A 27,309-nucleotide genomic window follows, 5' to 3' on the forward strand; every position below is an offset into this window, starting at 1 on the left:
AGAATGGTCTTTGTCTTTTGGTCTCTCAGTGATTTTTTTTTTTTTTTCCCTCCCCAGAATAGCTATTGCTGTTCTCAGAGAGCTACTGTAACATTAATTAGAATTAATTTGATTTCTTCTCCCAAATGAGACTTTTATGAGAGGCATGGAATATATTCTCTAGTGTTGGAACAAGGATTTTGTTCTAATCCAGTTGTTAAACAGCAGAGGAAACACCTTTTCTCCCTTCTTGTCTACTTTAGAATTACTTTTCCCCCTCTTCTGTTTTTCTAATGGAACTGAAAATGTATGTGGCCACTCTTTGTTAGCAGTATTCTGCATCTTGACTCTTACCAAGAATAATGCACATCACCATGGGTTAGGGTAAACACGCAGAATATGTGTCATCTTGCATTAACTATTAATGATAATTCCTTTTAATCTCTTGGCAACTGATCAGATTATTCATAGAGAATAATTTTGGTCCTAAAAGATACTTTCACTTTTCCTTAATCTTTTGGAAGTCTTAAAAGTAATTTGGTACTTTGCCTTTGAATTCAGTCCTCCTGCTGCTGCTGGTTTTTGTCGTTGTGAGCACGCTACAGTGTCGATCTTGGAATCCATTCCTCCTGTTGTAATATTTCTTATTTCATACCTATCTGTACCTTGAAAAGAGATACTTTTTTTTTTTTTAATAATTGTAGGGGTCCTTCAGTTCAAGCCACAAAAGCTGCCGCTGGTACTAAGAAGCATGATCTCAGTAAGTGGAAATATGCAGAACTTCGTGATACAATCAATACATCCTGTGGTAAGTTTTCTTCTGGTTTGGAGGAGAGAGAGAAATCAGGTTCTAGTAATATAAAAGCTGTTACTTTTTCCTTGTGACAAAGTTAAAAGCTCAAGTCATGACTTTATTCATGTTCGAATGAATGTCCTATTAATTTTAAAATGTTATAGTTTCCCCCCCAAAAAACTAGCGAACTCAGTTATTTCCTTATTCAGGAAACAGGAGTTGCTTTGTTACCTCTTTTACAGATTATATATTTATAATACAAAAATGCTTGGGCCATAAAATGTATGCTGTGATTTCTTAATGACATTGTTTCAGTTTTATGTATTTCTACAAAGGGAATTATATTTATAATGCTTTACCTAAAGTTTGAATGTTCCATCAGGATTTATAACTTCTTGCTATCATATCTTGCTGTCACCAAATCACAAGAAAGAAAATTTGTCATGTTAAGCGTAGTATAAAATATTTTCTATCTTGGATGTTTAGATTATTCTTTGAATAGTTTTCCCAATGTGTAGCTTCATTCGGGAAGCTAACAGTTATGATGTTAATTACTTTTCCCCCAACATTATGAAGGTAGAAATTAACATGAACTACTCCTTTATTATATATTACTGTTTTTATCCTGCTTCTAACTGCAAGCAGTTGATTAACTTCTTGGAAAAGATTACTTCGAATTCCTCCCTGATTTAGTAATTGGAAACAAATCCATATTCTCTGTATTTGTTTTTAACCCCCTAAGTTAGCTCCAAATGCTAGCTGTCTTTTTACCACTTTTAAACAGGTAAGACTGGGATGATGTTTTCAACAGGCTGGGTGATGTAGTAATAGGTGGTGCTAATGCACATAGCTGTTCACCCCTAATGAACCCAGTTCAGACTCTCCTAGGTGACTAGTGAAATGCCTTGGAATCATTCTGTTTCCTGGTATCATGAAATTCAGCAAAAATAAAAGATCTTTAGTAAAGTGGAAAAGGAACCCAAATCTGAGTGGTCAAGTTGCCAGATATTCCTCCCCCCCACCCCAGTTGCAGAAATAAAGGGTGAGATTTTTTGTCTCCTGTTGGCTTATGATGAAGTCAACAGGCAAAGTTAAGTGAAGTGAAAATTGTAATTGCAGCAACTCACTGCCCCAAATCTGACAGTAGAACAGCTACTTTGGGGACTGTTGCCCCTCTAAAGGGGAAAAGGGCATAGCACTCCAAGGGAGTTTGAGCTATAAAATTCAGGCCCTGATATTGCAAAGAATCATGTCTTTATGTTTAATGCAATATTAATAGTTATTAATAAAAATCTGTGTTAGAAAGTTGTTTAAGAAACTACTTTTGGCTGTGAAAATAGACGGAGCTTTTAGCAACCTGTATATAAAAGTTACAGCTCACAAAATTTTAATTTCCTTGTATTATAACACATTAGTGTTACAATTTGATCTAAAATTATGTAACTATTAATGAAAAGCATTTAATAAATCTGTTTTCTGATTTGACTCTTATTTGACTATTTTTGACTTCTACCTTCCTTTCTCTTTTTTGAGACAGATATCGAACTATTGGCAGCTTGCAGAGAAGAGTTTCATAGACGGCTAAAGGTATATCATGCTTGGAAATCCAAGAATAAGAAGCGCAATGCAGAAATGGAACAGCGTGCACCCAAATCAGTCACAGACTATGGTGAGGAGAGATAAATTTATGTTTGTAATAACTTTGGGTAAAATATTCCAGATAAAACATTTTTAGAATGAATATTTTTTTCTTGTTATATTGAAGAAAATTCTTGTTTGCTTAAACTATTTTTATATTGAATTAAGGTAAATATTTCGAAAAGATTAGAACTGGAAAATGCTTTGCAGTGAGTAGAAGTTGAGTTACTGTGCCACTTAAGATTGAGGAAGGTTGTTTTTCGTTTATGAAACTGTGGCTTGTATTTGAAGACTTTCTAGTACATCTTATTACATATATAATGTTTTTAAGGTGGTTCAGACTATTTCTGACCTCTGTAGTTAACAGATACTTCTTTCAGAGTACTCCTAGGTGTAATTCTCTGTTACAAACTATCATCTAAGATAGAATAGAGTTTCTAAACAATTCCCACAAATACTCCATCTGTCAAAGAACTGTGTATGGTTTCTTGGTGCTAGAAAAAAAGGAGATAGTAAATTAGTAAATAGAGCATGATTCCTTCCTGGTATGTTTGGGGTCCAGACAAACAAAAGGCTTGGTGAGGTTTTCTTTCTCAGGTTTTATCATTTTTTAAGATACAGTTTTATTTTTCTAAGCAGCTAATGATTTTCTTATTTAGATTGCTTTAAGCCTTATATATTTCAGGTGACCTTTTCCTTTTTTAATTCTATAAACATTGATATTGCAACTTCTGATTATGGGATGGCAAATTTTATGTAGTCCCTGCTTTCGTATTAGGCTGCTATTCTGCTGATTGCACAGATGGGTGTTTATTGTGAGCTTTCAAAATAATGCACTAATGAGAATAACTGACTACCTTTCCTATTCAACAAGAAGATGTAGGAGTTATGTTTAACACTGCCAGACCTGAAAATTAGGTGCCCTGTTTCTGGAGTAATACTTGCAGGGTGGATTGTTACCTTTTTTCTTTTTCCTAGTCCAGTGATCACCTGCTATAAAAGGAATCTAAGAAATGAACAGAATTGCAGTGAACAGATGTAATCGTACAGTCCAGTCTTTCCTGCTGCCTTCTGGACCCACAGCTCTTGTGTTCCTGCCTGCAGAGTTAATGGGGGAGGATGAGGAAGGGGAAGCGGGGGAGAGGGTGCTCTCTCCATAGTCCCATTGGGCTGGGTTTAGGCCACTGTCCTGGGATGACGGGGGCTGTGGATCCCAGGTATCCCACTTGTTCTCACTGTCAGTTGTTATACAAAAGTCTCTTCTTCCCCTTGATGCATTTACTGAGTTAGGTGTTGCCTGAGCATTACCTGAGAATTTGAGCTTCTCAGGGAACTTTGGTGTGTATATGTAGTAGGAAGGTTTAGGACCCCCTGCTGTACAGCCTAAGCATGAAAAAGGTGTTAGCAAAAATCAGGGTCCTTGTTGCCATGCCTAGTAATGTGGCTTTAAGTGCTTAAGAAAGCTGATGACTGAAACAGCGGTGAAAGGCTTTTCAAGTGCTTCTGCAAAGTTGTAAGTTGTTTTGAGTTTGAGCTCCTACATTCCATCTGGAGCTAAGCAGTTAAAATATTCATGAGCCATAAAGCACTTTATTGCTAATGGGAAATATTAAAGAGCATAAAATCTTTGGAATTGTACAAATAAAGGTTGCAATATCCATGTTCTCATCATACTGACTTTAAAAAGACAAATTTACATCATTCTTTCCAACATTTTTTGTTGCATTTTTTCACTTTTCTTGAAATATGGCTCCATATTTCTGCAAAAAAGTTAGAACACTGCAGATGATAAGAAAAATACAGTAATGTACTGATACTGACCTTTATAGTCTACCATTAGTGTCAGAGGTAATTCTTTCTGTTGTGAGTAATTATACTACATGAGCATTTTACTTCTTTGTATTATAATTATCCTAGAAAGTAATGAAAAAAATTCTGGTTTCTTAGATGGCAAGGTATAATTCCTTTGCGTAGATATCGGTGAATATATGCTTCAAATGATGTAGCTGCTTCTTTCCATCTTTTAGCACTAATGTCATATATTTTTACAGTTGTCCATTGATTAAAGTCATTTGTTCAATACAAGGGCTAAGCACTGGCTTGTGGATGATTATTAGAATGGGTAGATTTGATATTAATAGAGGTCTGGAAATTAGAGGCTTTTATTTCCTAATAAAAATATCAAAAATTAAAAGTACTCTGTTGAATAGCTAGCAGATTTGTTACAGCAAGCTGTGCTTAGCTTACAGCTGAGTTTTTTGTAACAGGCATTGAGAATCATTGAATAATCAGTTTCAAAATTAAATCCTGATGGAACTAGAAGCAATTGGAAATCTATGAAAGTTGAGAAAGGAGACATTTTATTCATGTCAGAGAGCAGAAAATGAGTACAAATAATTAGCTCAACACCTCCATTTCTTTTTTAACTAGAATTTCAGTTTGTCTGTCATCAGCATTCGTGAAAATCATTGAGGTAATGAAAGTATAACTTAAACAGGATCAGTGCTTTTATGTTTTGTTCAACATGTAATATTTGTTTACAGATTTTGCACCATTTTTGAACAACTCAAGTAAGTGGGGAAATGGTTTTTTAAGCTAACTKTAAAGAATAGGAACACTTGAAAGCTCTATACTAACTTCATTTATCCAGTGTTTTGCTACACATGTACATAGAATTGTTAAAATAGAATGTTATATTACTATTTTTTAATTATATTCAACTGATGGTAATTATATATTACTCTAGTGTATTTTACTGTATATTTTCATCAGATCCTACCCATCTGAGCAGTCATGGGAAGAGAGAACGAAATAACCTTCTAATACAGGTTATTCGAAAGAACAAGCACCCCCCCCCCCCAATAAATGCTGTGCTAATTCTGACTACTATTTTTACTCTCTGCACAAGCTTATCTGTTGTAGCAAAACTCTGGAATCAACTTAATATAACAGCTATTTTCCTAGCACACAAACTAACATTCAGGTGATGGTTTCTTTTTGAATAAAGAAATACACTTCCTTAGCGGTGAGAAATAGCGGCTATATTGGCTGCTTAGTGTTTCCAGCTTTTCGATTTCCTCTTGTATGTAGATACGCGCAGGATTAGAAATAAGTTTTAGCAATTGCCATTGCAGTGCAAAAAGCTTTTGATAGTATTAAAGCACTGATCTGCTGTGATAGATATTCAGACAATTTGCAGAAATAGAATTAATTTTCTGCAATTATAGACTATGTCTCCATATAAAACATCTTTGAATAAAACATGTTTTATCAGAGCTGCTGAATAAAAGTAGTATTCACATACTAAAATCTATTTTATTTTTCTTCTTTTTATTTATGTGGACATGAGAAAAAGTTTGAGGGGGTAATGTATGTATTTTTAAGATACCACTTTTCAGCTTTAGAAATTTGTTTTTTCTTGAATGTGAGTAAAAGCAATTTCAAGGGACACTTGCTAGTCTATTAATCTTGTTCATAACTGTAAAAACACATTATTAAAAGTGACTGTCATTTTTCATTCTATTAAATTTTAGCTCCACAGTTAGTTTTGCTACTTAATAGACAACTGCCAAAAAGGAATTAATTTTACTCCCTTTATTCTAAGACACTGAACTATTAATACTAATGTTCTTCTGTATAGATGGCATAGATTCCTATTCAGAATTTCTTAAAGAGAGTATTTATTATAAACCACTAAAACAAGATCACTTCAATAAGCTTTTGCAGGAGGCAGGTCTTAAAGAAAAGGGTCTYGCTCAGAAGCCTTTCCTAGTCAAGACCGATTATGACACTGTGTTCATAACTGTAAGAAGGTTGATCAGTTGATGAGTTAACATAGAGAGTATTTGCTTTTCTTCGACAGGAAGTTTCTCTTTTCTCTGCAAAGTTGGAAAGAAATCTGTGGAACTCTGTGAGAGTCCAAAAATGCATATGGGAAATGTTTACCAAAAATGTATGTGAAGCTCTAAGTGGTCTCCTGTAGAAGTTTGGTCAGTGGATCTTAATGGTCTGAAATAAATACCTTCTTAAAAAAAAAAAAAAAGAAAAAAAAAAAGAAAAAAAAAACGGCCAGAAAGTAGTTCTAACACTGGAATATAGTACACAGGAATCAAGACAGATGGTTATTTTTGATGGCTGTTTTGTAGTAAGCAGGATATGTTAATATTTCTATTAACAAATTAGCCAGTAACAAAATTACACACCCTTCTGTGTTGACTGTCAAAAGAAAAATCTTTCTTTAAAGGTGGTGCTTTGTATTTTTGTATCTAAAATTGGTTCTTTGCACAGTGACCTTGTTTTACAAAGGAATGGACTGAACTAGACCAACTATTGATTAATATTTCTGGCTGATAAGGAATTTTATATAGAAAGTTATACCTTAAATATTGGTTTAAAGCAGAATGTGATACTTCATTCACCTTGTTTTGTATAAATGTACTTGAGGCCAGTGAGCAGCCTGGTGTTAGAGGCAGGAATAGTAGTTGAACACGAGCCTTTTTTCACCAGCATCGTTGTTGTAGTGATTAGAAGAATGCACATTCTGTTAGACTGGAGCGCTTTAGACTTTTGGATGACTTTGTATTCTGGGAGTGTCTCATTTTTTCTTTGCTGATTAATTAACCAATTTGTCTTTTTTTTTTTTTTTTTTTTTTTTTTGGTATGATAGCTCAACAGAACCCAACAGCCCAGCTACCAGCCAGACAACAGGAGATCGAAATAAACAGACAACAGCGTTACTTCCGTATTCCTTTCATCCGTCCCATGGACCAATATAAAGATCCCCAGAACAAGAAGAAGGGTTGGTGGTACGCGCATTTTGATGGGCCATGGATTGCTCGGCAAATGGAACTTCATCCTGACAAGGCACCCATTCTCCTTGTAGCTGGTTGGTATTGAAAGCAGAATTCAAATGTAGAAAAGGTTCATTGTTAACATATTTTAGAAAAGGAGGACAATGATGTAAGTTCCCCAAGTCATATCCTGTTTTTTTCATCAGTGTTTTTCAGCTTTTTTCTTTCTTGTCTGGGCAGAATTTGAGAATTTGGTACTGGTGTTGATGGTGGCCAAATGTCATGCAAGACCATTTGAAGGTGTAACTGGTCACGTGTATTGTACTTGTGTGTGTACTTTAATCTAGGAAATCACAGAAAGAAGTGTGGAAGTTAGGTGTAAATAGTTTGATTATTAACCATGCTCAGATTACGCACTGAATTGGAGACAGCATGAAAATAAAAAGTGGTCATAAACTGATCTGGGAAACTCCTAGTCCCTGCTGTATTGGATTTGAGTTAGCTTTGAAACATTACAGCAATATGTATCAAAACAYCTTGTGCATTAAAAATTTTGTCTTTCTGTAAGATGGTGCTAATAACAGACTGATGCTTTTACACTATTTATGCTGCCTAGTATGGGACAAGGGCTTCTTAATCTTAAACATTTAAAATAAAAGCTAAATGTGGCAATGGATAGTGAAAGATCTGGTAATGAAATAGGTCTTCACTGTCTGGAGGTTGATTGAAGGAGGAAGGAAAACTGGAAAAATGCTCTGTTTACAGTTGTATTTTGAGTTTTTGTGTTCAACTTGAACAGAGGAAAAGGCCGTAATTTGTTAGCTTCACAGAACGATGCTGTAACCACAGCCAAAGTTCCTTATCTTTCTACTAATTATTTTTAATAGAAGTACTTAAACCATCTTCTGTTTAGTGCCAAAGGCCATAACTAAAAGTAGGGCTGCATTGCTATCATGAATGCCACATTCAGTGGTTCACCTGTTAAAAATAAGATTAAAATAATTTCATTGGACTCCATGTGGGCAGTACCATTTGGTAAACATGAAGTTTGTTTGGCATATGAGGCTGACGGATTCACAATACTGGCAACAGGATCAAAAGTCTAATTTCTTGGTCATTTTGCTGTGCTTAAACAAATTCAATAATAATAACAACAGTTCAGTGGCATATGTAAAAGAAATTCAGTGGTCATCCTGTACTGGATTTCAGGAGAGTATCTCAAGATCTCTTTTTGGCATCTCCCTTTTGTTCCCTTTTGCTCGCTTTTTAAGCATGGTTTTGTCAGTCTCAGCATCTGATATTAGTTTATTCTGAAAACATCTGTTATGTCTTTGCTCTTGTGTAAAAATCTGTCTGAGGCCTGTTTTCCTCATGAGCTCTAAACTCTGCTAACACACTACAGCTTGAGAGAGGAAACAAAGCAAAGATCTTATCTTTGTTAATGGCACCTTTAAATAGTGTAAAAGCCTTATATGGATTTTTTTTTTCCTTAACCATTTCAGGTAAGGATGATATAGAGATGTGTGAGCTTAATCTTGAAGAGACTGGCTTAACTCGAAAGCGAGGTGCTGAAATTTTGCCGAGACAGTTTGAAGAGATTTGGGAGCGCTGCGGAGGTATCCAGTATCTTCAAAATGCAATTGAAAGCAGACAAGCTCGTCCCACCTATGCTACGGCCATGCTGCAGAATCTATTGAAATAGTCATTTTCCACAACAGCATTAGAGATGCGAACCCTTGCCTGTGACACAAAGGGAAGAGTTCCTCTGCGCCACGGAGTATGTAAACGTTCTATAATTGTATTAGAGATGTTTAATATAAAGTGAACAGATTTTATTAATCATGTGGCTTGTTAATTTGTACTTTATGATGTTTAATTTGTGTAGTGAGCTTACTAGTTATGCGGATCTTGAAGAAATTTCAGTCAGTGCAGTTTGTCGTATTCAGTTTATAAGTTGCATTGTCTTGGAAAGTTTCTGTTATAACTCTTTACCACTTATAAGTAATCTCACTGTACTTTGGGTACGTAGTACAAAGAATTGCATTGCAACCACCTTTTTAAAAAATCCCTCTTTAACACACTGAATAGTTGGCTTTAAGTGGTGGCCTAGTAAAGAGGATACATTGTATCTCATAACTGGAATTGTGAGGCCTTAGCTTTGACTTCTGTTCCGGAGAAGTTGGAGTATGCTTTTATATGATCTGAGACATTTTATGTCCTGATTTGAAAACTGCTTAATGTCTGTATTTACCGACTTTTTCAGAAACTGATGTGAAATCCTCTTAAACTTAGACTCATGAATTCCTACTTAAATGCATCCTCTGTCTTGGTTTAAGATAAATGGTTTTCTGTACATTCTGGGAAGAGTGTTCATATATGTCAATACATATAGTATTAGAGGTACTCAAAGAATGTACTGCTCATTAGGGCTTATACCACTTTTCTCTTAGGGATTTTTTTTTTTTTTGAAGTACAGATTTCCATTAGACTGTTTAATTTTTTTCACCAAATTTCCATTAGGAATTCTTGAATGGTTCATTTATCCAGGTAGTGTAATTTAAATATATTATGCAAAATTGTCCAAGGTTTATATGTGGAGGCTTGTAAGATTAAGGATAGTGTAAGGGAAATATGCTTAGTTTTTTGGTGATAGCATAACAACTGAATGTTGAGGTCTGAGCCTCAACCATCCTTTTTATTTTAATTCTAATGAGATGCACAAGGTCTGTAACTTCTGTTAGACTGTATAAAAATCTGGCCAATAACATAATGCGCCATCTAAGTGCTCTATGCTGATTGAAATAGCTACAATTTTTAGTGTACTGGAATATCTTAGTGATTCAGACATTGATCTTTATCTAATATCCTCTGTCAAGTTTCATAGCTTGTAACAGTTCCCTTATTTAGCAATAAGAGTTTTTGTGGATAGGAATTATTAATTTCATACAGTTTTTAAGACGCATTTTATTCATTTACATGGGTGTTTCACAGTGCTGGCCATATTTCAACAAATTCAATGTGATAGTTGTTATCTCTCCAATAGGACTGAAATATAAAATAAGTAGCTTGATGTCCAATTAAATAATCAACCTGATTAAAAAACAAAGTTTGGCTCTAGAGAGTTACAAAGTTTGCTCACACTAACTTATTTCCTTTCAGTTTACTAAGTTTGAAACCTTTTGGAAACTTTAGTTTTTGAATACATACATATACTTGATTATTAATTTTCAGGAGGTACAGCTCTGTAGCACAGTCAGAGAAAGCTGTTGATGCATATGTTCTTGCTGACCTTCGATTGTGCCTGCATGCCACAGTCTGCTTGTTGTTACAAATGCACTCCTTCCTGTAATATATATGAAGACATTTGAGTAGTGCACTAACTCTGTATAAATTTGCTACATCAGGGAATCGCAGCTTCCCTGAACTGTATATTTTCAAGGTCAGTATCACTGCATAGACAGCCTGCTTTTTTGATCATGTGATTGCAACCTAGAAAATACATTTTCATTGTAACCCACACAAACTCTTCACTGAAGCAATAATTTTTGGCTGTAAGATGAAAGACGAGTGCATCAGGCTGCTGGCTAGCAAGTCGCGTACAAACCTGTACAATGTTGCATGGGTTTAAAGGTACTACTTCTGCAGCTTAATTACTGTTTTATTGTGTTACTGAATTGGAAGCAAAGTCTTGAAACTTCCAGTCTCCATAAATTTTTAAATATTAGCACTCCGAGAAACTATGGCCATATATGTTGGACACAAGGATGGAGATCGCTGAATTGATAGGGCTGAGGAGCCTCACCCCATGCTTATTTCTATCTGCATTTAAGTTCTTGGCTTACTGTGTTCAGTCACATAAGATCTGTTATGTATACTTGTGGAGGAGCGACCAAAAAAAAAAAAATCCAGTCTGTTCCTTTTATTATGCCAGTATTTGCTTGATGCAGGCTGTTTCCTGATAGTAAGTTATCAACAGATAGACATCAAGAGGAAACTTTCCTTTGTTTTATAGCATGATGCATATAGGGGGTTTTTGTTAACTAAATGACTGACAAATATGTGTTATCAGAAGAATAATTTTGACATTGAAATAGTGAAAGAGGAACTGGTGGCTGGACGTTTGCACATGAGATGTTTCCCACTTCTCTGCATTGCTGTAGCAGTATGCCTAATGCAAGCAGAAGATTTTTTCCAAAAATTGGGGTGTTCTAGTTTGTTCTAGTCTGTCTAGTAGTATGCATTTTTCCTATCCATTAAAAGCAGCCTCTTCTTTTAGTGTTGCTGATGGCTAATCTTTTTGTGCAATATAGTTAATTTTCAGTTCATTTCAGATTTATTTTTTTTTATGTGAGGCAATATTCAGTTGCTTACAGAGTCTTTATTGTCCCATCTGCTGCATCAGATAGTGTGATGCTGTTGGTTGAGTTTAAAAAAAAAAAAAAAAAAAAGGCCTGTAGGATTATAGTGTTAGCTAATGCCCTTCTGAGCTACAGTTATAGAGAGAAATTTAATTTTGTTTTTAAAGCGAAATGATGAGGTAAATGTCTTGGTTTGGTTCTGTGTGTTTGATTTTAAAAACAACATTTCTTCCTGCTTCTCAGCAAAGCTGTCCATTGTAGTTGAGATCTTCTGCATAAAACACTCCAGAAAACAAGAGAGGAAGAGAATCACCATGCTAGGCTACGGTCCTGAGTAGGTGACCTAAGAATATAAATATTCTAGAAAATGTTACTTCAGAGACCATAAGGTCATTAAATACATGTCTTTCATCCACTGATGAGATTGTTTTTCTTTTCTATTTGAATCCTTTGGGTTTTTTTTCCAAAATATTTTAAAAGTATTTAAATGACCTCCTAATAATGTACTGAAAATTAAAAAAGCAATAAATAAATACATTCCATGTTGAAATCTCTTGCATATCTCTTAGCATTTTGTCTTTAAGGATTTAAAGTGTCATAAGTAAGAGTTTATTAAGTTATGGGAAGGACAGGGAAATGTTTGTGCTAGAACTGTCTGCTGCCTTTCTATCAGATGTTTATGGTGCTTAAAGCTACTCTAATAAAGATTTTATCTTTAGTTTCTAAGGTAAATGTCCCTCTGAAATAACATTCTGATATCAAGAAATTCTAATATTGTTAGCTTAGTCTCATATCTCAGGATTTATTTAAAAAGTCTTTTTACTTTTATTACTTTTTTTTATCACTTCACCATGAGACTTTTTTGGTATCCAACATATTTATCATCTGCTATGCTGTTTACTGTTTCTTTCATTTTCAATTATGCCAATCTGACTAGTGAAACTGCTTACGATGCTTGGACTTTATAAGCTGCAAGAATTTTTTTTTTTTTCCTTCAAAAAATGCGTTAATCATGAAACTTCGCTGTTTTAAGGGCCAAATCAGAGTGGTATTTTTTTCAAATTTAAGATGATTGAAGAAATTCAGACTTTGATATCTAGTAACTATAGTTCTGTATCATTTTCTTTATGATCTTTATTTCCTATGTTAAACTATGGTTTAACACCAACTCTAAGATAGTGGTTTTTTTAGTGTAAGATTAAATACCAATTCAATAACCTGTGAAATTTTCAAGTAAATAGTTTTATTATATTTTATTGAAATACAAAAGACTTAAATCCAGCAAATATATTTGGTAATTAATAGTTGGGCATGATAAATAGTCATGAATAATCATTATTAAATTACACATTTAAAAATTACTTTTACCTAATGCAAACTGGTATTAATTAAAATATGCTAAACACATACAAAATATACAGTCGTAAGGGAAACGATGGAATGCTTTCAGCATTCTTAACTTATGTGAGCAACTGCAAAAAGCTAATATTTGTTGGCAGGGATGACTTTCAATGCTTTGCAAGAAGTATTTTTAAAGTGAGGTTCCACTCTGAAGTGTTACTATGTAAGACTGCATCTTCAGTTTCTGTTTTTTTTTCTTTTTTTCATATTTCTTAGTTAAATATATCAAAAATATTTCAGCAGTGGAAACTCAGCCTTGGTTTCTTGGTGAATTGCTTTCATTTGTACACATTTTCTAGTTCTGTTGGTTCTGCAGGCAAACCTGTTTGTGCAGTTACTTGTCTGGAATTCATAAAGAGTTCTCTTGAGGGCAGATAATAAGGTAAACTAAAGTTCAGTCTTTGCTGTGCTAATTGTGTGGGGCTAGCTGTTAAAAACAAAAAAGAATTGTCACTGAGATCAGCTACAATCCCAAATACCCACACAGTTCAGATCTGAATGAGGTGTCAGCCAGTATAGTCATGAGCTTTGTAGAACCTCGCTTTGAACTGTAAATACAACTGCTGGTATGAACCAAGCAGCAAGCAGTGCCTGAACGTTACACAGTGCTGGTGCAACATGTATATGCTCATGAAAAAGATGTTCAAGGAAAAGTAATACTCATACTTGAATCTGGACTGTGGATCCACTGAACACAAATTGCTAAGCCTATAAAATACTTAATGGCCACCGATTGTCTGCTGAAATTTCTTCTACAAAAAATAACAGTAACCTCTCAAAATTATTTGTGTGTATGCCGAGTTTTAAGCGTGCATGCCTGTGTGAATATGTAATCAACTTGCTGGGTGGTTGTGAATATAAATCTCATATCCTTAAATGATGAAAACTGCAGATATTTTGCCTCTGCAAAAAGTGTGAAGTCTTTGGATAAGAGAGTTTATCACCAGCAATTAAGCAGTGAAGTGTGTGTGTCTGCGGGAGGAGGTATATATACACACACAAACACACGCGCGCAAATACACACAATGTTAACAGGAAATCGAGTGATGTTCAGAGAAGCCATTAAAAAAACAAAACAAAACACACACACACACACACACATACTCACTCGCTCACAAAAACCCCAACCAGTTTGTGATTTGTAATCTGAGTTTTGTAAGGTGAGAATGAAAAAGTTCCCAAACGCTTTTAATGTGGCCTTTGGTCATAAAAAAAGACCCTTACTAATGACAGCTCTTGCTTTAATGTTTGCCACTTACACCGCTTTAGCGAATGTAGAAAGGTTAAGAAAATGGTGTAGAACTGCTTTAAAGGTTTATCTACGTGTTTAGCAGACTGTTTGTGACATACAATATTGCAAACTGTCACTTTTCAGCAAGATCTGTTTCTAGCACTAGGCTCTTAAATAAAAATACAATTAAAACCTGTAAGCACTGTATGCTTAATGCATGCATCTTAACACTGGTGACTTCTTAACAGGAAAATTTTAAACATGGTCAAATAGGTGTTGTTTTTCTTTAGTGAAACAATGTGTTTCATATATACTGATTTTCTCTCTAAAATGGTGAATCTGTAGTAATCCTTGAATTTTCTCATGCATAATGTAACCTGAAAGTCCCATCTTGAATAACACAGGCATCCTTTTTTTTTTTTTGAACACCTGTAAGAGAAACTTTCATAAGACATTTAAAAAGCATTTTTGCATTTGAAAATTATTACTAATCTGCTGTTAATAGGCAAGATCTCACTAAAATCTGTTGGGCTAATTTCCAATTCATTCTAAGGAAAACTGAGTTAATTCTATTCTTGAAGCTATTTTACATACCTACTTTTACACAAGTCATTGAGTTTACAGTAGAATTATTATTTTTACTCCCTGGTATAGCAATGCCGTGTTTCTATACAAAATAACAAGTATCACCTATTTCATCATAATTTGAAGGACGTATTTTTTACTATAAAATAATTAGAATGCAGTGTGCCACTCTACCATACATATTTGTAAATTTGTAAAACTGAACTGAGAAGAGAGCACTTCCACCTTTGAATGCTCTTTTAGGTCTTCTTTCCCCTGTGACTGTACGCTAAATCTGTGATATTGGTGGGGAGCTCAAATAGACTAACTTGCATTGTTGCCATATCTCTTTAGTCCAAAATACTGTTTGCTTGATAATCCAAGTGACTGGCATGAATATGAAACAAATTGTAGTCTCTTCTTTTTCCTCCTCAAATTTAATTCCAGTCATCTTTCCTGGTGGCTGAGAGTCACTTTTTCAGAGGATGATGCTACTTGGCAGTAACTGGTCTTGATGAGCAGAGAATGACGCTTCATACATTTATGATGGGGAATCCACAAAGGCTTCAGCTGAATTACATCAATGGAGCACCCTTTGGCCATACCAATTAGATTCAGCATCATGAAACAAATTATTCTACCATTTTCTTATCCAGTGCTTCATTTACAATACTTTCAGGATGTTTTAGGTCAAATACTTCTAGGTCCTCTGAGGTTTTGTCTGTTTGTTACATCTCCTCTCTGGTATCTTTCGCAGCACAGGTGTTTATTAGGCTAAGAAGCCTATTCACCCTAAATGCCATGTGCAAGCACAAACAGATGACACACAGAATAGCATCCAGTAGATGAACTGAAAAAAACAGACTTTCCAGACAGCTTGTCTTAAGATCCTTGCACCTGAAAGTAGTGTCKTCTTTTTCAGCTTCCCTTTCCCTGAATAGGGGATGGACAGCAGTCACTAAAAGGACAGCAGTTGACAAAATAGTTTAAAAAAAAAAAAGAAAAAAAAAAAAGACTTCCTTTCTCTCCTGATACTACCTGACAAACGTTGCATTTTGAATGAGCTGTGTTCAACTCTGCTTCTCAAAAGAGCAGAAAGCACATGTGTAGATGACTTAAGCAGCAGAGAATCAAGATCGTTTGTAGAGAACTTTAGCTTGCTTGACTTTCGACTGTAGTAAACCATCTAGATGTGGGCTTTTTTGTTTGCCTTATGTCTCAGTCTGAATGTGCTTGAACGTGTGAATTCTAGCTCATTGTCAAGTACTGCTTTGGCTCAAAGAAAGAGACTCACATGATTGTTTTATTCCTCCTATTATACTACTTGCTGAGCAAGATACAAAATGTTCCCAGAGACCTAATCCTGTAGAGCAGTAGCTGTGGTTTTCAGCTGTTTGCAACAACGTGTGCTTTCAACTGAGCTCAGAAAAAAGGAAGAGCAAGTTCTTCACATGGACATGAAACACACTTTCTGTTTATTCTGGGATGACTAACTGGGTACAGTTTTTTTTCTGAGAACTAACTGGGAATCCATGTAGTGACTCTATAGCTGAAAATGGAAACATTTTTCATGCTTAGGAGGGGATTAGAAGTTCTTTTAGTTTCTACTGGAATTTTATGTTTATTTTCATATATTCTTTTGTAAAATCAGAGTTATACTTACTGTAGTTGAGGTGTCCTAAAAGGTAAGGTGTCATTATGCATTGGAAAAAAAATTAAAATCATTTTAAAGATCTGGGCTGGAATTTTCAAATCAGTTTAAGAGTTCTAGACATCCAGCTCCTTCTGAAAATTCAAGTGCCATAAAAATCCTGTCCCCAAAGAAGTGTTCCAGATTATGAAATGGAGCTGTTGCTCTTAGTTTCAGCATTTCCTTTGCTAGATCTTGTGAAGAGCTCTGTCAATACACTTTTGGCAGTTAAATACAGCCCAGATTATGGAGGCACAGTTTTCTCCCACACATGTTGTGCTAATTTATTTTTGTCATAAGTTATTTAATGCTTTTGTAAGTAATAACTTTAACTAGTTCAGCTGGTATAAAAGTGAAGTTTACTGGTCTAACCCCCCCCCCCCAACACACACTTCTTTTAAGATGGGTGTAACAAAATGCTGCATTCTAGGTCTTAAAAACAATTGCAGATGTTAGTGCTTTTATTAGGAGAGAAGCCAATTCATTCTCAAGCTCTCCCGAGCTCACAGCTCGTCCTTGTCGACTTGTAGATCTTTTCATTGTGTTCCAGGCCCCCTTCTTGTCAGCTCGGCCTAAACTCTCACCTGAAGTACCCATAGAGACCAAATCTGGGTAGGAATCCTCTGTGTCAAGATCAGTGAAAATAAATTGTTCTCTATGGTATAATTACCTGTTTCCGTATTTACCTAAGCATGGCTGTACTGGCTCAAGCCAAAGATTTTGTAGTCCAGTATCCTGTCTCTAATACCTAGAGGTAGGGCAACCCTGTAGGGATATGGGTACTAACAGCTATAGTAAAACCTTCTTGTTCCTAACCAGCCTATGATTCAGAACAATGCAAATGGCAAGATAAAAGCTTTTGGTCCATCTTTTGAGGGAGAACGCTCAAATACATCAGAACTAAGGGACAGTCTGGCAACTAGAGAAATTCTTGACTTGGCTTTTCTCCCTTCTCCCCCCCTCCCCACATTTTTATTCAAGTACAAGGGGTATCCCATACTTGAAACAACATGTTTAAGATATGAGCATTATACAATATTCTGCTCAAATTGGAATTCCTGCTTGTTCCAAAGCTACGTAGTTTTTAAACTTTAAGCTCGTTTTTAAATGATCTGTTACTCCTAATAAAGTTTCATTTTCATTATTTTAGATATGAATATGGTGAATACTTATTATATGAATATGACTATGACATAAAACTTTGCATAAAAGCACTTTGCATATAATAAAACTTTGCATAAAAGCACTTCAGAATTGATTATTGTTGTCATAGCAAGCATCCAAACAAAAGTGATCTTCAACAGAAAAAAGAAAACAAATTCACATCAGACAGTTTTTTCAGTTGTAAATGGAATATGGAACTAGTAAGAAGAGAGGCTTCCTGGTAACATCTACAAATAGGAAACTCAATAGAACTTGAAAGCTCTTTAAAATAGTCACAAACCTTGCTTTTGTCTGGCTGATGCTCGAATTGCAGAATTTCAGAGACTAACTTGTTAGTCTTGGCTTGGTAAACTGGTCTTCTGGTGACCTACAACAGTTAAAAAAAAAAAAAATGCACAGGATGATTAATTATTTCATTAAATCACCAAAAACACTCTGATAGGTTGGACCACCAAAGCCATGCAAAGGAGCTGTAACAAAGGCAGTTCTACAATTCTGTTAGGAAGCCTACACAGCAGTAAATGTAAAAATTAAATATATGAATTAGTATTTTTAGTTCTGAAATTATCAAGCAAGAGGTTAGAGTCAAATATGACTTAGTTGTAGAGTTAATACATGAAAATGGACCTGTTATTTGAGGTGCGGCTATTTGTTGAGGGACAAGGAAAGGATTTACATGCATTTTACTTCCATGCTGAACTGTGTTTTCAAATGTGTGTAATGCTCCTTGATCAATGATCTCTGAAGAACTGACACAAGCACTTACGCTACAAGCCGTATGACAAAAGCTAGTTATGGGTTCATCATGTTCAAAAGCAGGATTAATTCTTACAGCATTTTCTGAATTGCAGCTGTTGAAAGTAGGAGTTCTACAATACAGAACATTTTTGTTTATATAAGACTTTAAATTACAAAGAAAAAAAGGAACATTTAAAAATGTGAAGATAAAGATCATGAGCAGCTTACTCCAAATTAGAATTTCTTTTGGATATTCTTCTTAACTTAAAAATTAAAATGATGAAAAGAAAAACAAGGCTTAGTAAAGCCAAGAATGACAGGTTTAAAAATGAAGGGTTGCATGGGTTCTGGAGCAAATTTTGCACAGCGCTCTCCTTGGTAAAACTTGTGTCTGCGTACAGGGCATCTAAAATATGGAGAGGAAGAGAGAAATATACAGAACTTCAGGGCAGAAAATATAGAGTACCTCAATTGAAAATAAAGGAAAATCTGTAATTAAATATAAACATGGTATTCCCAATATAATTAAATGTAATATGACTGTATGAAACAATATGATTGATAATAGAAGAAAGAAAATATTCTTAGATTCATGAGTGTTACCGTTAAACAACAAGACCCTACCATATTCTTTCCCCACCTCCAAATTTTAAGTAAATTACACATCTGGAACAACTCCGACTAATTCCTAGCCCCACAATGAAGTTGAAATAATGTTTATGTTCTAGCGCCCTAAAAGTTCAGAGGTGTTTTGGATTAATCTGTAAATGTAATGTCTTTGACACCTGTTCTGTTTATGTTTAACCTGAGAAGCAAGATCTAAAATGGGAGTTCTACGAAGAATAGTTCCCCTTAAGGCAAGGGAGAAGACTGCCCTGTTATGTATGAGAACACAGGGTTTCAAATTAGTGGAAGTGAATACTAGTGTGGTTCTGAGTAAATTCACAAGCAAAACAAGTGCTTGACTAAAACAGATGCTTCCACTGTAGGTTATAATTTACTATGTGCAGACTGCACAAGTTTGCACAAGTTGTCAGGTTGAGACTGATGCTAAATTATTGTAATTTAGTATAATTCACAAAGTTTCATTTATTATTTTAAACACTTTTATCTCTGCTATGTCCATGGCCTGTCTATAAGATAAAGCATTCTACAGATGGCATTCAGGACCTCCCAAATGATGGTTTGCTAATTACCGTACACTGTCTAAGCCAGGCGTCTCTGAAATGGAAAGGTGTTATTTTTCCTTAGTGTGTTTATCTGGAACAGTAATCTATACCCTTTGAAGTTTTTAACAGGCCCCCTTTAGATCGCAGACTAATTACTAGTACAAAGTACTGCTGCTGCTGTACTGCTGTGACTCCGAAAATCAGGAATTCAACAGTAACTTTGGCGAATTCAGTATAATCTTCCGGTATCTTTTCTGTGATGCCTGCTGCAGAAAATAAATTATGGCAGTTATGTTGTTAAAGTGAAATTACCATATGCAGAATTTGTTCAGTGGTCTTGTTGTTTGATATTAACCTTAAATACTTTAAGAGACATATCATTAATCTACTAAAGTTGGTAGTAAGAGAGAATGAGCAAGTACAAGGATTACATAACTTGTCGCTTGCTTACGCACTTGGCTGGTCAACTACCATGTGCCAGTCTGGTATACAGAGTTCCACATGGGCTCTGGGCAGTCTAGTCTTAAAGTGAGATTACGCTTGATGTTTTTACAGGACAATCAATGTGTTCAGGTACTATTGCAGTACTTAATATTGTCTTAATGTCACTCCATGTAAAAATCCTTATGGAATCCGTTTGCAGTTAGGAGCAGCTGCTATTCCTCAATTCTTTCCTAGAAAGCTCTGAAACCTGCAAGCAGTCTCAGCCTTTATGTGCTTTACTGGCTGGCCTGGAGTCATACAGTGGTGTTCATAGCCGTGTTTAAAAAAATATAGATTTCCTTTTTAGTTCAGCTCAGAAAAACTTAATTTCTTAAAATTGTACTATTTAATCAATAGCAAAAGTGTGAAGATGTTATAATTTTATTTTTCCAAGATGTATCTGGGAATCTGAAAGGAATGTATGATTGCAATGTTGTCATCTCTGCCAATGACACTGAATTTCTAATGCATCTCTAATGAATCTCTAATAAATAACTAGATCACGATGGTCTATGCATATTAATAGGCCAAAATTGATTTATCCATAGTGAATGGTTTAGTTTAACTGGCTGCATGGCAGAGCTCAGAGAGTTGTGACCAGTGGCGCAGAGTCTAGTTGGAGGCCTGTAGCTAGCGGTGTCCCCCAGGGGTCAGTACTGGGTCCAGCCCTGTTCAACTTCTTCATCAATGACCTGGATGAAGGGACAGAGTGCACCCTCAGCAAGTTTGCTGACGATACAAAACTGGGAGGAGTGGCBSATACRCCAGAGGGCTGTGCTGCCATTCAGAGAGACCTGGACAGGCTGGAGAGGTGGGCRGAGAGGAACCTCCTGAAGTTCAACAAAGGCAAGTGCAGGGTCCTGCACCTGGGGAGGAATAACCCCATGCACCAGTACAGGTTGGGGGTTGACCTGCTGGAAAGCAGCTCTGTGGAGAAGGACCTGGGAGTGCTGGTGGACACCAAGTTAAGCATGAGGCAGCAATGTGCCCTTGTGGCCAAGAAGGCCAATGGTGTCCTGGGGTGCATCAGGAAGAATGTTGCCAGCAGGTCGAGGGAGGTGATCCTCCCCCTCTACTCAGCCCTGGTGAGGCCACATCTGGAGTACTGCATCCAGTTCTGGGCTCCCCAGTACAAGAGGGATGTGGCACTACTGGAGCAAGTCCAGTGAAGGGCTACAAAGATGATGAGGGGACTGGAGCATCTCTCTTATGAGGAAAGACTGAGAGAGCTGGGCCTGTTTAGCYTGGAGAAGAGAAGGCTGAGAGGGGATCTTATCAATGTGTACAAGTATCTGAAGGGAGGGTGTCRAGAGGATGGGRCCAGACTCTTTTCAGTGGTGCCCAGCGACAGGACGCGAGGCAACGGGCACAAACTGAAACACAGACGCTTCCATCTGAACATGAGGAAAAACTTTTTCACGGTGAGGGTGCCAGAGCACTGGAACAGGTTGCCCAGAGAGGTTGTGGAGTCTCCTTCTCTGGAGATATTCAAAACCCGCCTGGACGTGATCCTGTGCAACGTGCTCTAGGTGACCCTGCTTGATCGGGGGGTTGGACTAGATGATCTCCAGAGGTCCCTTCCAACCTCAACCATTCTGTGATTCTGTGAATCTATTTGTGCTGAGGCAGAGTATAGCAATGTAGTCTAAAGTGTCTGATTACCAAGTTCTTGGCTTGTTAGCAGATAGTTTGTGCTGTTTAAAGTACAGACTCAGCACTGTTTCTTCATGCAACAGACATTTCAGGGGATCCATTAACAGAGTGTGTGTTAAATGTCACTTATTTACCTGCAGACAGCTCCTCCTCCTGGAACTAACTCACATGTCCCACCATTGACACAGAGATGCGGTTCCATCTCACACAGGCTCCGACACGGTAGTCCATCCCGGCGTGCGTAACCAGGCTTACAAAGGCAGTCAGCCTCTTTTGTCCACTCGTTCATTACGCATTCTGAAAACTTGTCACAGGCCATGAATTTGCATGGGTCTGCCTGATCAGCTGTAAAGGATGGGCAAATCATTAATTGATGTGTTGATGCATTACCCCAAAGTATTTGTCAGGCTTTGTGGCAGCTAGAGAGAACAATACAAATTTACTAGGCTGCTACTTGTGCACGTTAATAGGAGCATGTAGTCCAGCAAAAAAGGACATGTTTTTTCTTTTTCTAGATGACACAGGAAGCATGAAAGCTAATATTTTCTTGTACAGTTTCCCCCATTATTTTAAGCTGTGACTTTATTTCTGTCTCATTGACAAGGACTTTCACTTTTGGATATTTTGATCCTTTTTTACTATAAAGTGCTAGCTTTACACTCATCGGTGCTATGCTACTGTCTTACACATGTGTAAGAAATATAGCTCCTGCTGCAATCATCTTAATCTAATTTTGAACATGACCAGGAGAGGAAATTAGATTATTGAGTATTGCACAATAGTATGATGACTGCAACCTAGAAATACTGGCACTGTCTACAGAAAATACATGTTTTCAGGGCTTTTTTGGGAAGAGATCTGGTAGCACTGGGAAAACTTGCTGATTTTTTTATTTTTTGATTAGTAAGGGGCTTATGGCTTATTAGTAAGGGACTTACTGCTGTAAGTCTCTTACTCTTTTTTGATTTGTAATCTATGAGATTCAGGGAAAATGAATCTGCTGATGTTCAGAGTAAGGCTAAAGTTAGAGAGAGCCTAAAGTCCTATCTTTCCCTGTCAGACAAGTCTACTTCTCCTTTCCTATCCCCTGCTTCTTACTAGAAATGAATGAAAGACCCAACAGGAGTCATCTTTACACAGTTCGCAGCCCAGCTGCATGCTGAAAAGGCAGAATAAGGTAATAAGGAGGAGGGCTGCATCCACCAATCTTGTCTTGTGGAAGCAGTTTCTTGCACATCATGGGGTAAAGCCCATAGAGAGAAGGCAAAAGCTAAGAAGAACGAGATTAGGGGCTACAAATTCTATTCTTATCAGTAAATGAGCAGCAAACAGTTTCCATCAGATGCGTGAATACAGAAAGGAAGAAGAAAAAAAAAAAAGTGTACAAAGGCGAGAAAGCAGAGCACGGAGAAGGAAATGAGAGCAGGTTCACAGATACAAGCCAGGCTACACAGGACACCAAGTTCTGAGCGACCTGAACTGTTCAAGGAAATTTTGCACATGTTGTCTTAGCTAAACAGAGGAACTTGGGGTTGGGTCTGGTATACAGGAGTTAATTATCAAAATCACTTAAAATATCAGTGCGGAAGAAAAACAACCTTTTCTAGTTATGCAGGCTTAACATTTCTCTTTAAGATTCATACTGGATATTGCACCTAGTACCTATGTATCTGTGGCTGAGAATTTTTTTCCAGAGCCATTTCAGGGACCTAGATGCTTAGTTATATTAATTTCTGTGAAAAATGAGAATTACATTCTTTATAGCAGTGCTGGAAATCTCAGCCATGCACTAGGATATGCTAAACTGCTGGAAATTAATCCAGCTGAGCTGTTCATTTTGAACTCCTCTTTAATTCTATAGCTAGTTGCTTTTTTGAATTTAAGACTAGTGGAAGCAGTTTTAACATGCTTGCTCTCTCTTTGCTCTATGCCCTATGCATGTTAATTTGAGATCTACTTTGCTCCTGGATTATAAATGGATTTACAAATAAACCTTAAAACAATACTGAGCATTGCTGAATTACAATAAATTACAAGATAACATTACTGTCAGGCAAACCCTTGCCTATATGTAGGCATATGTATATGTATGTATATGCCTATATGCCTATAAGATAATTATTCTAAAAAAGTACTTCATTCTGGTCATTGAAATTACTGATGGGGAATTACAAAATGTAATTTCTAACGGAACAAAAATAGGTGGCAAATCAAAAGAGGAAGTTAGTTTCTACACATTCCTCGCTTATCCCACAGAGAATTGCATTCCTAACAAATCCAGAACACTCACAAAATAAAAATGATTAACAGAAGAGTTTGTAGAACAAAGTAATTGATTAAAATATTAATAGCTGCATTAACTGCATGTCTGCTGTAAGTCTCTCCCCAGTTTTCATGATCACAGTTTAACTTCATACTAGTGGAAATAAAGTTTGATGCTGCTATCAGAGAAAAACAGGCTCTAGCTATGCATTATCTATGGTTGTGTGCTACAGCTCTTCAGTTTTCAGAAGCTGAACGGTATCAGTGTTTTTCTATTTGATAAGTAGAGTTAGGTATGAGCATTTTGCTGAGTTAAAGGGTCATTTTCTTTGTGATAGTATTTCATTTTCCTTAACACAGTTTCGGGCTATGTGCCTGCCATACTTTGTCATCTTTTCTATGTTTTCACTTTGTTTAGATTAAGAAAAAATATATGCAGATATTTTTAAAATCCTGCTACGTTATTCTTTATGGCATTATTTACAACCAATGCAATCAGCCCCTTGCAGCTGTCGCTTATAAAAGGCTGGGTCTCGTAGTAATAAAGTTTGGACTTGTCAGTTCCCTTGAGAGTTTTACTGTGGTATAACTTTGTTACCACTAGATGGCTCTTATTTTCACAATAAATAAGGATTTGCTTCAATTACTTTAATTTACTAAACAGTTTTTTTTTTTTTTTTTGAAGTAAAAAGACAGTGGGGCTTTGAAACACCTATATGGAAATACGGTGAGGTTCTAAAAAAAATTTTATTTTGCTACTGCTCATGATCCTTGAAAGCTGTGTTCTGAGAACAATCTTGTGTAAATTCATTTTGATATCTCTTTCTTGAATTAAAGTTGAAATACCATATCAATAAAGCAGTAGATATGGAGGCGAAAAAAGATTTTTGTACTTTTCTGTATTTGCATTTTATCAGCTTTTTTGAATTAATTTTTATTTAATGAAATTTACTGCCAAAGCAGAGAATGTGTGATAGCCTGAAGTTCACTCTTTCTTGGACTCATTTATTACTTTATTCAGCAAAATATAAATTTATCATAGCAGTATTTAAAAGTTAAAATACTGCAGTTTTTAAATTTTCTTTACAAACACTTCCAATTCTTTTAGTGGCCATGAAGAGATATGTAAAATGAAGATAGGTTAGAAACTGTTGTATGAATTGTATATGGATGTTTTGTTCTGGAGTTGCCAAAGATCTTTACATAAAAAGACAGCTTAACCAAAACCGATAAAGGCATCTGCATGCTAAGGTAATAGCATCTTTCTTCTCCATTTCAATTAAATTAAGTTCACAACTGAAACAGTAAAAACTAAAAACCGAAAACAGATCCAGGCTTCAGTTTTACAAAACAGTATAAGGAAAAGTCATGACTCAGACTGAAAATTCTAAGCTTCCTACATTAAAGTAGTGTCCCAATGTATTGTTACTGACTTTATACAATTTAACAAGGGTTGCAGACATATGGTATTTGAAAGGTATTAAATCAGCAGGGATTCTGAAATTAGAAACCTATGGAGTGCAACAGATAGTAATGTTGCTGGTCAGTGAATTTCTGTAGAATATAATTATTCCTAGAAATTACCCTCCTGTCTTGAACTCTATAGCGCTTTAACGATAGTTTAATGATGCTATGACCTAAGGTTCGCTTACAGCATTGCAAAAATAATCAAAACCAATGTTTTATATACTCAGATGCAAGATTTGGATCACTCATGTAAACTGCATAAGCACTTTTTACCCTGTCTTCACCCAGCACTTACACTAGAAAGCTTTTAATTTCCTGTACTTAGCTCTTGTTCTCAAAAGCACTTGTATATGCAATGCAGAGACCAACACCACCACCCAGCATCGCCTTATACTGGAATCTCAACCTCTTGATGTAGTTTTCATTGTTTTTCCCAAAGAGTTGTTTCTTGTATTTCTTTAAATTCCATATTCTTGTTATTTTTATTTCCTAAAGATAGCAGGAAAAACTTAGATGCAGAAGTGAAAAAGGGAGCTTTAAACCACAAAAACTCAGAATGATCGATAGCTCTTGCGATCTCCTTCTAAGTCCCGTTTTTCTCAAAGGAGTTGCCTGTATAGTCCAAGACATCATTGCATGTGCATATTTTGTTAATGTGATTTTTCTACCCAGTGATTTCTGCATGCATCCTGGAGATCTTTACTCTTAACATGAATGTCCTAAGTGGCCTGTCCTACCAGTGTGCCAGAATGACTGACTGAGGGGTTACTATCTAAGAGAAGAACAATTCACATCATGTCTGTTCTGCCTTTGGCTTTGCTGCCTATTAACAAAACAATGTAATTTGTTCATGATATATTATTACAGTATGCAAAAATGTCTGCTGGTAGTTGAATCTGCAAGATCTTGGTTTTTCATATTTCTTATCGCTGGGAGACTATTGCTAATACCAGTCTTTCCAAAACAGACAGTAATCTTTTTGAAGTTGCAGGTATATGGAAAAGGTTACCTATCTGGTTTTGGTTTTGCACATACATTAATAATGCAGTCTTACCTGGCTCAATATCGAGGGAATAGCTGTCAATCTCCAAATTGAGGCGTTGGGCTGCAGCATCACAGAAATCTTCCAAAACACAGTGTACCGCTTCTGTGATATTGTATGGCACTGTTCTGGCAAATTTCATTTTACTATTGACAATCACACTTCCATTCCTGAAGTTAAGTATTTCAAGTTGTTTAAAACCTGTAAGGTTGGACTGAAGGTATGGAAGTAGCTGCAAAACAGAAAGTTGCTTTTATTTTAACTTACTTTTGATGTCTAGCTGCTATTAATTTCTCTTTTCATAGTCACTTTTCATTATCAAGTACATAAATCTATCGCACACTTATTTATCTGAATTTAATACAAGTGTTAAAGTCCACCACCAAATTCACTTTTCTGTTTATTGCTGTATTCCTCTGGATCTTTGCATCTTTCTGAATGAGGTATGGAGATGGATGGGCAGCAATTTCCCCAATAATGAAGTGCACAGCAGTTGGGGAGTTTATTCATCTGGCATTAAAAAAAAAATCACCTCTCCCAAAAGCCAGCTTTAATTACTTTCAAACGTTCAATCCAGGTGGGTTAGAGCACAGCATAGTAGGCGTGTTACTGAAGTGACCTGTTGCCCTACTGTACCCATGGAGAAAATCCATATCTAATCACATTCCCTTTGCTAAGCTATGATATATTTTTAAAGGCTTATTTTTAAATCTAGAATAAAGACATGAGCCTTAGACGTAATCAGCATTACCATACTGTTGACATGAATATAAAAAAAAGCCGAATAAAATTATATGCCAGGCATGTATCTGGAGCATCTTGAACAGGTGAACACTTTCATATGTCTCTTGACACAGGAAACCAACTTCATAAACTGCTTCTTCATA

The 27,309-nt window shown here is 36.1% G+C and overlaps 2 protein-coding genes across 2 annotated transcripts in view; one reads left to right on the forward strand and one right to left on the reverse strand.

Moving 5' to 3' along the window:
- LOC112972565 (unconventional myosin-VI) overlaps window positions 1-12,045 on the forward strand; it is a gene marked incomplete at its 5' end in the record, with an annotated part of 45,064 nt that extends 33,019 nt beyond the window's left edge. Inside the window, 4 exons of the mRNA XM_026079230.1 lie at window positions 684-787; window positions 2,310-2,441; window positions 7,077-7,295; window positions 8,703-12,045. Of these exons, the coding sequence (XP_025935015.1) occupies window positions 684-787; window positions 2,310-2,441; window positions 7,077-7,295; window positions 8,703-8,902 (655 nt within the window). The remainder of the gene's footprint in view (window positions 1-683; window positions 788-2,309; window positions 2,442-7,076; window positions 7,296-8,702) is intronic.
- Window positions 12,046-16,870: 4,825 nt separating this feature from the next.
- The window catches only part of IMPG1 (interphotoreceptor matrix proteoglycan 1), a 48,603-nt gene continuing 38,164 nt past the window's right edge, over window positions 16,871-27,309 (reverse strand). The window contains 6 exon segments of the mRNA XM_026079243.1: window positions 16,871-17,067; window positions 18,296-18,477; window positions 18,575-18,651; window positions 18,653-18,752; window positions 21,786-21,996; window positions 26,435-26,654. Of these exon segments, the coding sequence (XP_025935028.1) occupies window positions 16,871-17,067; window positions 18,296-18,477; window positions 18,575-18,651; window positions 18,653-18,752; window positions 21,786-21,996; window positions 26,435-26,654 (987 nt within the window).

Source organism: Apteryx rowi, unplaced genomic scaffold (genome assembly GCF_003343035.1).
Source record: "Apteryx rowi isolate R43461 unplaced genomic scaffold, aptRow1 scaffold_1140, whole genome shotgun sequence".
In the NCBI taxonomy this organism is placed as follows: domain Eukaryota; kingdom Metazoa; phylum Chordata; class Aves; order Apterygiformes; family Apterygidae; genus Apteryx; species Apteryx rowi.